Source organism: Taudactylus pleione, unplaced genomic scaffold (genome assembly GCF_031769625.1).
Source record: "Taudactylus pleione unplaced genomic scaffold, aTauple2 ptg000136l, whole genome shotgun sequence".
In the NCBI taxonomy this organism is placed as follows: domain Eukaryota; kingdom Metazoa; phylum Chordata; class Amphibia; order Anura; family Myobatrachidae; genus Taudactylus; species Taudactylus pleione.
In genome coordinates, this window is record NW_028284538.1 from 2,016,117 (window position 1) to 2,027,709 (window position 11,593).

At 45.9% G+C, this 11,593-nt stretch overlaps 1 protein-coding gene across 1 annotated transcript in view; it reads right to left on the bottom strand.

Moving 5' to 3' along the window:
• The window catches only part of RBP3 (retinol binding protein 3), a 29,845-nt gene extending 19,622 nt beyond the window's left edge, over positions 1-10,223 (bottom strand). Inside the window, exon 1 of the mRNA XM_088473489.1 lies at positions 7,224-10,223. Coding sequence (XP_088329615.1) covers positions 7,224-10,223 — 3,000 coding nt within the window. The remainder of the gene's footprint in view (positions 1-7,223) is intronic.
• Between the last annotated feature and the right edge of the window lie 1,370 nt (positions 10,224-11,593).

The following is an 11,593-nucleotide window of genomic DNA, read 5'->3' on the forward strand; positions in this document are numbered from 1 at the left end:
GGGTAGAATTAGGTTAGCGATACTTACCTTAGCGACGATCGGGATCTTCACCCTTGCCGGGCTGCCATGCGGCCGGCGGTAATATCTACTGCACCCAGACTATGAATCTGATTCAGTAGTGCACGTAAGTGCACTGCTGAATGCAGATTCCTGATTATCGGGAATCTGCGAGTGTGCAGGACCCATTCTGCGAGTGTGCACAATGGGTCCTGCTAAGACGCACGCAAGCCCTTGAATGCCTCTGCCTGATTGACAGGCAGAGACATTTAAGGGGCAGTGCAGGGCATAATTGCCTACTTTTGAAAAAGTATTTCAGGGAGATTGTGAAAGCAGCACATATGAGTGCGTGTTACAGTGGGCGTATACTGATAAATCTGAGAGGCGTGTCCTAAACCTGACTTACATCCAAATGTAAAAAAAAGCCCAAAAGCAGTTAGTAAGATCTGTTTGTTGATGAAAACACACTAATACTTTTGAGAAATTCATAGGGATCATTGGCCCTCATTCAGAGCCGCACGTTAACAACAGTACGCTCGTTCCGAGCGATGTTTGCACATCTGCGCATGCGTACGCTTTTTAGTACGCATGCGCGAACCAGTCAGTGCGGCCGAAAATCCTTTGTACGCTATATAGCGAGTGCCTGCTATTTTGAGTGACAGAATGAGGCGTATGTGGGTGGTAACAGGGGAAGGTGCTTGAAAATGGGGAGTGGAGATCCGAACGCAGGCGTGCTTAAAGGTCAAAACGGGCGTTTTATGGGTGTGTATATTTAAAACAGCAGCGTCATTGACCACGTCACTGGGTTATTTTATAGCCCGAACTGCACGCAAATTTGTGGTAGCAAACACCAACCACAAGAATAGCGAGCAGTTCATACGCTGGTCGATGTACTCGATTAATCTAATAAATAGCGGACATGACGTAGGATGCGTGCGGCCAGGGGGCGTTTTTAACAAATAAACGAGCGTATGTTTTGCTCGCTCGTTCAGACTTAGAGGTGTGAACAGACTGCAATGTGCGTACGGATCATTTGAATAGCCACCCCTTGTTTTTAAACGAACGACCGCAAATAGCGTACGGCTCTGAATGAGGGCCATTGTGCCTTATAATAACCAATGCAAGGAAATGACACTAATGATCCCATTGGAATGTATATATCTCTGTTTTTTAATATAACAGCTTCATAATGGGGGTAAGGATGAAATGAGGGAGATTGCTAGACTCTTCAGGGAGACAGGGAGATTGCTACTATTTCAGGGAGTCTCTCTGACAATGAGGGAGAGTTGGCAAGTATGGTGCAGGGTCAGCCGGCGGTCCCGGAAATGGGGTGTGTCCGCCCCGTTTTCCAGGAGTGGCCAGCCAGGGACTGAGTGGATGTGCGCAGTCTGCTGGGCTCGCAAGCCGGCCAGCCTGAGTAAGCTGAGGCTTACTCAGCTGGCCGGCTGCCCAGTACCGTCCATCATCACAACCATCGACCACCGATGGCCTTGATGATAATCCCAGCATGCGACCTCCGTCGTAGTGCTGGGATCAGAAATGCAGCAGAGGGTGTCATACATCTCCTGCTGCATTTTCATAATAGCAAGGATCACATCATATACTGTATCTATAGCCTGCGTGCATACATCATATATCTATAGCCTGCGTGCATACATCATATATCTATAGCCTGCGTGCAGCTTTGCAATTGCAATCCTTGCTGAATCAGACCCCATGGCTACAGCTATGGTAACCAGAAGAAAACCTGTGATTTGTTATCAGTGTAGGATGATTACTCTTGGTTAGTGCTATAACAGTAGCCAAACACTGATCAGTAAGTTGGATTTGAGAAATATCTCTAAGTGGGTCACTTACTTACTCACTTACTTACAAAATCTTGCAATAGGGCCCACATATCGAATTATGGCCTTTCATTTATGTGCAGAGCGCTTTCATGACTGCAATAACGATCCACTCTCCCACAATAATATTATTCACACAACTAATAAACCCAAACTATCTACATATTTGCCTAGTCCATTAGAAGCCATTGCAACTCGCTGCTAAGTGTACTTCTCCTATTCTACTGATTTTATTCAATACAAAACACAGGCTAGACATGCCAAAGATCTGTTAGACAGTCAGATAGCTATAGGCTGCAATTGTATCAACAGACAGTCATAACTAGAGATAAGCAGGCTCGGTTCTCAGAGAACCTGGGGAGATCCCGGAAGCTCGGATCTTCGCACCTGCCCTGGATCCCAATCCGAGGCAAAACCATGAGATCCCGCTGTCGGATCTCATGGTTTTGCCTTGGGCGCCAATTTCAAAAGTCCCATTGAAATCAATGCCGCCTCCCCTGGCTCTCAGTCAATCAGCGCTTCTCATGGGGCAGACTCATGCAACATGGCGGCCCCCACCGCACTGAGGACAGCGCCGCCGACACCGCCGGCATTCCCCCGCTACAGACTCCGCCAGCACCCCTGCACTGAGGACACCACCTGCACGCCTGCACTGAGGACACCGCCAGCACGCCTGCACTGAGGACACCGCTGGCACCCCCGCACCGCCAGCATCCCTGCACTGAAGACACCACCGGCATCCCCGCACTGAGGACACCGCCGACACCCCCGCCACTGCCCGCACTGAGGACAGCGCCAGCTCTCCAGCACTGAGGACACTGGCGACACCCCTGCACTGAGGACACCGCTAGCACCTCCACACTGAGGACACCACCTCCACCCCACGCACTGAGGACACCACCAGCACTTTCGCACTGAGAACACCACCGGCACCCCACGCACTGAGGACACCGCCAGCACTCTTGCACTGAGGACACTGCCGACACCCCTGCACTGAGTACACTGCTGGCACTCTTGCACTGAGGACGCCACTGACAGTGTAAGTGCACTATTGGTGTATCCAACCTACACTGTATCCAACCGGCACTGTCACCTACACTGTATCTGACCTGCAAACCTGCACTGTATCCAACCCACACTGTATCCGACCCACACTGTATCCGACCCACACTGTATCCGACCCACACTGTATCTGACCTGCAAACCTGCACTGTATGCCACATTGTATCCGACCTATACTGTATCCAACTCACACTGTATCCCGCACTGTATCTGAACTCTGCTGTATCCAACCCACACTGTATACCGCACTGTATCTGACCTGCACTGTATCCGACTCACACTGTTTCCGACCTACACTGTATCCGACGCACACTGTATCCGACCCGCACTATAAACTGCACTGTATCCAACCCACACTGTATTCCACACTGTATCCGACCTGCACTGTATCCAATGCACACTGTATCCCGCACTGTATCCGAACTACGCTGTATCCAACCCACACTGTATACCGCACTGTTTCCGACCTACACTGTATCCGACCCACACTGTATCCGACCCGCACTATAAACTGGACTGTATCCGACCCACACTGTATCTTGCACTGTATCCGACCTGCACAGCATTTAACCCACACTGTATCCTGCACTGTATTCAACCCACACTGTATCCCGCACTGTATCCGACCCACATTGTACCCAACCCACACTGGTATATGCCATTGATGGCAACTGCACAGTATCTGACCCACACTCTCTCCGAACCACACTGCATCCTACACTGTAACCGACTCGCACTGTATCCAACCCCCCTGTATCCCGCACTGTATTCGACTTGCACTGTATCCAACCCACACTATATCCCGCACTGTATCCTACCTACACTGTATCTGACCTCCACTGTATCTCGCACTATATCTGACCTGCACTGTATCCGACCCACAGTTTCTGACCCGCAGGAATGGAATGCTGTTTTTATGGTTACAGAGATACTACTAGTTTTGTTTTGAGCAAGGATATTCCACGCACGATTTTTAGTAAATTTCTGTGTTGTATTGTTTTCTATTGAAAGTACTTGTCAGTTAATTTGATTGGTTATTGCTAATACATTAATAATTTGCTAAACATTTTTAAATAGAAATAACTGACGCGTGTTTGTGCCACTGCTCTGTCGCTTACTTTAGCCAGCCAGCTCAACTGCAGCCTTTGGCCTATATTGGGGAAATGTAGTGAAAACAATATTGTGAGCTGTGAGCATAGGCAAACGCAGGGGGGGTTCCGTCTGCCTGGAAACCCCCCTCCCCAGCCCACACCATGACCACAATAGAAATAGTAATGTAATCGAATTTTACTAGTGCTGCATGTTCTTCACAGTATCACAAGTGAAATAATCAGCACCACCTGTGGATCTTTTAAAATGTGTCAGCCAGTAATAAATACACCTGTGCACCAACTAGGACATGTGGAAAACATGCACTGGTATATTATAGACCATCAATAGGGTTAATTATTAATACTGTATAATAATACATTATCCAGTACATAAGGAGACCAATATGTACATATATGTCCAGGGCAGTTCTAGGTTCTTCTGCTGCTACCCCAGATTTCCGGACTTGCGCCAATGCTCCGGAATGGTGCCCACATCTGAAAAAAAAAACATCTCAGGCAGGATGGACCTTCTGCCGCATATAATGGTTACTGTGATCGCTGGTCCTGTATATGCTGGAATTATGCAACACAATACACTTTGTATATAACATATTAAAGCTGGATAAGTGCTAATTATTCCCTCTTCATGGACTGGCTACACTCACTCTAAAATCAGGCATTTGGAAACCCCACTCTAGAAATCCTGCGTTTGCCACTGGTGAGGTGGTCAAAATTGACTGGAAATGACTGGAAATGAATGTTATTAAGGTTAATAATGCTGTAGGAACAAAAACAGGCCCAAATGATGTGATTTTACCTGTTTTTATCATTTTTTTAAAAAAACAAATACAGATCCAAAACAAAAAGAAAACAAAAAATACATGAGCGTGGATTTGCAAAATCAGAACCAAAACTAAAATACAAAAGTTAATCCAGATCCAAAACCAAAACCACTATATAGGGAACTTAAAAAAATCAGGTTTGCCAATTTGATTATAAATCTGCAGTGGTGCCCATTATCTATTCTAGACTGTAATACTATCTGTCAGTGTTATCTGGTTGCAGTTGCTCTTGTTAAAGTCTAATATTCTTGGAATCTATATTAACTTACCCGATTAACCAGCATCTTTTCCTATGTGAAACCATTTCTCACACTTCCCCATTTCTACTGTATGTTGTGACGTATTAGAGCTTGTGTCACACAAGATGTTTTGAATGCCGATGTCTTCCATTCAGTAAAATGCAGTGTTCCCAATCTGGTTTAGTGATGCATACATTCCAATGGGAAACTCCAGTCCCTTCCTGCCTTCCACTAATATAACCCTGGAAATGCCACATCCAATAGGATTCCTCTCAGGGTTCCCCACAGCTCACGCATGCGCTGGTCGATGGCCACGCATGCGCAAAGGAACTCCTGGGTCATAAACACGCAAGTCCCCACACCGCAAAGGACGGCTCTTATCGGGAGAGCTGTACTTTGCTACAATCATCAAGCATACGGTGTTACTAAATGCCGGTATGCATGCGATAATTGATTGGATGCACTGCATCCAAAATCCGATGCTTGTTGTTGCATCCCGCCCTTACACTAAAATAATGGCAACCAATCAGATGTTTGCTCTCAATGTCTTAACATGCACGAGGCTTGTGAACGCTAATTACTGATTTGCTGCTATTGCATTAGCTCAGATTTGCACTGCATTAGCAAATAATGTTCAGACTGTAGCTTCCTGCACTTAGATTGGGGGAACACATCTTTACATCTCTCCTTTAGTGTCTTTTGTGAACAGTACACATCTACAACTTCTTCTGCCTGTCTGTATACACAAAACATATACTATGTGCCTCAAAATGTAGTGGGATCTGCATATTCTGCACTTGTGTATATCTGACTGGGTTGGGTACGGGATGCTGGTGCTCGCTCAGGATCCCGTCAGTCAGAATCCTGACGCCGGCATCCTGACAGGGTTAGGATACCGACACCTGTCTGTAAGTATCTTAACCCTTCCCATAAACCTTTCACCCCCCCCAGTGTCTAACGCTAACCTCTCCCCCTAGTGCCTATTGCCTAACCCTAACCCTCCGCATAGTGTCTAACACTAACCCTCACACCTAACCCCAATACTTAGCATTCCGAGCGCTGGGATTTCAACTACCTCCTTTTGATGTCGATTCTCAGGACCTTATTCAGACCGCACGGCCGCCTCGATGTTTTGCCAGTGTGCATGCGCATGCGTGAGACCCGCTACGACCGGCAGCGCTGGTCGTAGCGGGTCTCTTTCCAAAGGGGGCGAGCTGTCGATGTTGATTGACAGCTCGCCCCGTTTGGAAGGCGGGCCGGGGGGGTGGCAGCCCAAACGGAGGCGTTCCCATGGGAATGCCTGCCGTTTGGGGGAGGCCCCACTGACATCACTAGTGATGTCAGTGGAGAGCTTCCGGCTCTGACAGAGCCAGAAGCTCTCCGGGGCTTACGACAAGTGAGACCCTACCCTAGGGTCTCGTCGTAAGTCTCTGACCATCGAGACCATCACCCGAGCGGTCGTTAGAGCTGTGGGTGTTAACCCACAGCCTAACGACCGCAACAGAGGCGGACGGTCAGGATGCAAGTGGCCGCCCAGTTTCTGAGCGACCGCTTGCATCCTCTGACCGCCTCTGAATGAGGCCCCCAGTCTGTTGAATTTTTTTAAAAATAAAGTGTCCCAAAGATTAAGGTCTACCCACTGGTGTCATTTCAAAGCGCTTAACACACGTTCACAAAACCTTTTGCATGAGCTTAGATGTCGATAATCAAAAAAATCTTGGTAAATACAAGTAAAATGAACAAATTTTCAGTAATAATCTGGCTACTGTGAAGCTGCTTCCAGATCTAAGGATGATACTTCAATTCACCTCAGCTGAACAAGAAGTACAGCAGCTCTAATATTCTCTGACTTATGAATTATGATTAAACATTTAGCAAACATTTATAGGAAAACTGTATGATTTGTATGAACTGTAAGATGTACTGGATAAATTGAAATTTGGTACGTGGATATAATAGAAGGGAAAGTAAATTAATATGAGGAAGATGTATCAAGTCTTCTGTAGATGGCAGGTTTAGAAGTTGACCATAGCAACCAATCAACTTGTAGCTATCATTTTATAGAATTATATTTAGAAGCTGATTGGATGCTATGGGCAATTGCTCCACATCCCGCCAAAGAAGGACAACTCCCCCTATCTTTCTTACCTGCATGGGCACAACTCCTGGTATGCGATCCTTTAAATTCTCTGGTATGTAGGCAGCTTTCATATGGACATCTCCGGATAGTGTCTGAAGATCATAGTTGAGTTTCTCAGCTAACTCCATTTCGGATTTAATCATTTTGTAGTCCACGGTCTCCACCAGTGAAAGTAGTTTGGAAGCCACCTCTGCCCCGGTTTCTGCAAAAGCATAGTTGTCTGCCACCAATTTCCCAATTGTCTGAATGACAGAAGGTATCTTGGAGCGCAGTCTAATGATATGATGGGCGACATTCATAGCCTCATTGGCTTGGATGACAACATGAGGCTCAACTCCTGACACGCTCCACACTTTACCGGTCACCGAGCTCATCACGACTTGGTTCGGAATTGACACATAAAGGTGACTCGCCCCTACTTTGTACATACCGACAGAGAGGGACACCCCACCAGTCAGCTCCCCAATGATGGTTGCTCTGTTTAGATCCTTCATTGATCTTGTAAAGGCTGCAGCTGCTGATCCTGTCATGTGACTTGTCAGAACATAAATGTCCTTAGTGGAGCCATATCTTTGGCCAGCCACTACTGGCAGTGTCCAGATTTCAGTACCGGTTGAAGTGCTACGGTCATACACCGTGTACAGGTGCTGCAGAGGCTCTGGGTCAAAAAAATAGGAACAGAAAATAGGGATAGCAGTGGAATACCCACCAGTGTTGAATCTCATATCAATGATTAGGGACTTTGTGTCAACAAGCTTATTCCAGACTAGACTAACCAGTTGAGGACCAATTGCTTTAATTATCTCTGCATCGGCCATCATGTCAAATCGCAGATAACCTACATTTTCTGGGAGGACTTCAATCCTGAATAGTGCCTCAATGATGTAGTTTAACTCTTCAGGAGAGGGAATATTTGCTGTTTCCTCTAAGATCTCTGGTTCTATGTTACTGAAAAAAACATGAAGTCGATAATCGCCTGAGATCTCTTGAATGTCAGTTGTGAGTTGGGAAGCCAGGGATTCCAGATCCACCACAGAGCGGTATCCACCCTCAGCCCACTTACCCTGAAGGGTGTGGCTGACTGAGTTTGCCACCTCTGGAATGGCGTAATTAACTTCTAAGAGAAGCCCAGTGCCCTCTACCAATGCAAACACTTCTGGATGAAACCCAATTATTTCTTTGGCTTTGTCTAAGGCTTCATCTGCTAAGACTATAGCATCTGGAACTACTCCACCCCCAAGCCAACAGTCACCATTGTTATCTACAAAGTTGATTACTGGTACTGTGACAGCTAAATCACTGCCTCCCAGATTAAATGAGCGGGAGTGCATGAGAGTCCCGGATGTGATTTCACCGATGATTGTTGCCCTGCTCAAGGATTGCATAAGATATGCAAATTCCTCAGCTGATGTTGCAGTTCTATGACTAGTCAACACATAGACCCCTCTTTTAGAGCCATAGGGTTTTCCACGGAGCTCAGAGAAGCTATAGAACTCCTTAGTAGAGTTGACAAGCCGATCATACACAGTGAACAGGCGGATACTAGACTCTGGTTCCTGGAAGTAAGACAGCAGCAAAGGAACACCTGCAGAGGGCCCACCAGTGTTGTAACGCAAGTCTATAATGAGATTTTCTGTGCTGGTAATTGGGTCCCACACTTTGTTGACAATGTAAGGTCCTAATTTGGCAAGAATGGAGACATCAGCAAATTCATCAAAACGGAGATAGCCAATTTTTCCAGGGAGGATATCCACTTTGAAGACACTGTTCACCACAGCTTGAAGAATGTTCTCATCATCTGGTAAATTCTCTGTAGGTGGGTACACTTCTGGTATTACTGGTGTTTCTGATTTGCCCCTTAGTACCAGTCTTGGGTCCTCAGTCACTGACTGAAGCTCATAATTCAATTTGGCAGCAAGATCTTCTTCAGAAATGACTGAGGAGAAGTCCATAGTGTTAAGGTGCCTTAGTAAGCTTGGGATCCGGTCATAGAAAGCATAGAATTTCCCTAAGACCTGAGTAAGCTGATGTAAGACATTCGGGATTTTAGACCGCACAGACAGAATGGCTAAAGCTTTATTTAGCGCATCCTCTGCATTGACAACCACACAAGGGAATACCCCAGCAACTTCCCAGCTCTGTCCGGTCAGAGGACTTATAGACCTGGAAACTGGAACAGTGATGTAATAATCTGACTGGCCAATCTTTATTTTCTGGATGTCCAATGACCCACCTGCAGTTTTCTCTCCAACCAATAATGCCCTGTTCATGTGCTTCAGAATGTAGGCTGCGTCCTCTGCCACACCTTGGGTGAACCTACTTGTGAGCACTATCACATCTTTGCTTTTGTCATATCTTTCCCCTATCAGTTTGGGCAGTGTCCACAGTTCAGTGGTGGTGTTTGAGGGTCGATTGTAAATGGTGTCAATGTGGACCACAGGCTCAGCTTCACATAAGTAGGACACAACAAAGGGAATTCCCGAGACCTTACCCTGCGAGCTGTACCTGAAGTCGAGGATGAGAGCAGAACTTGACATTAGCCTCTGCCAAATGTTTTTGACAAGAGAGGGACCGATTTGTTGTACCACATCTTGGCCTATTATGCAGTCAACTCGAAGGTATCCAATGTTACCAGGCAGGACTTCGTATTTAATAGAATGATCTACCAAGAACTGCAGCTGCTCAGGAGTCGGGATGGTTTCCTCCTCTTGCTTTATCACAGACACAGCCGGCTCATAAGATACTATCAGACGAGGGTCATTTAGGGACCCCTGGACCCCAGCTGTGAATACACTGGCTAAAGTATGGAAATCTGTGACATGTAGGATCTCCCCACTTTTTATCGCCTGCTCAATAGTTTGCTGCATTCCTATCAGATTCTCCGGAAAGCAATAATTATCCAGCAGGACTTTGGCCATGTCCAGCACCAGAGAAGGTTGAAAGACAGGGTTGCTGCAGGCATTGCAAAATAGTAGCATCAATATCAGTGTCTGATAGCAAGGGGACATATCTGACACAGCTCCGGGGTGGCTGTTCCTGTGCCCACTGTGTAGTCTCTGATGCTGCTTCTACGACTTAGAATGAAGAAATAAACCAAGGCAGGGCACAGAGAATTCTCTTTTATCTCTGCTAAACCTTTAATCACATTAATGAAATCATGAGCATCAGCACACGGGTGCTCACAATTTCTGGGTAAACACAGTGATGGCTGGACATCATTAGGATCCAATAATTACACAATATATATATATATTCTATATATTTACATACATACATGCATACATACAAACATGCATAGATACATACAGTATGCATATATTATACAAACAGGACACTGTGCATTAATTGTAAAGCTATACAGTATGTCTCTTTGTGCAGCCATGTACTTTCATGATGACAAATTTACCTTTGGATTATAGCGTTTTGGATATTTACAGGTAAAATCATCAAATTTAATATGGTTTTACTATAGACACTAATTGTAATTCATTTTGCTAATTAGGATTTGTCTACTTTATCCTGGTGTTACACAGGGACACATCTGACACCATTGTGCATGACCAATAGAACTTAAACTAGGGTTAATTTAGAGCACGAACTTTTCAACCTGACATAAAGCCGATAAGGGATGGTTCTTTAATCCTATCTTCAGACCTTCGGAGAGCTAATGTCTACATGAATTGAGGTGATGAGGATGAAGAGAACACATGGGGAGGGGATTTTTTTCTAATAAATGAAACGTAATGAAAGACAATAGATTGAAAGACATTGCGATACTGTACTGGCCATACTTGCCGCTCTCTCCCTGATTATTCGGGAGACTCCCTGAAATAGCAGCAATCTCCCTGACTCCTTGAAGAGTTTAGTAATCTCCCTGACTACACCTTACTCCCATTATGAAGCTGTTATAGAAAACAGTGACGTGCGGTGAGGTCAATGGCATGGTCAATATTTTTACACATGTATATAAACACAGGGCCTAATTCAGCAAGGATTGCAAGTGCAAAAACGCACGCATCCGGTTGATTGTTGCGTTCTGCGCATGCGTATGTATCGCTATACGCAAAATAGCCACTGCGAATGGAACTGCAATCGCAGTGACTATGCAGACCTATCGCAGAGTGATTGACAGGAAGTACCGTTTGGGGGTGGTGATGGGGGGGAGAAACACAGGCGTGCCAGTGCATTTGAACGTCATAATTAAGCCCCTGCGACGGCATACGCAGCCTGAGCTCTAGATACCGTAGTTTCGTAGTTTGTGAGTGAGGTCTGACTTGCCTTAATTGTGCGTGAGGTTCCAATGGTACTCGATGGTACCGATGTTTACGTAGACTTGCAAGGTATTACGGATGAGAGTAAAGGGAAGTGGGCGTCTTTA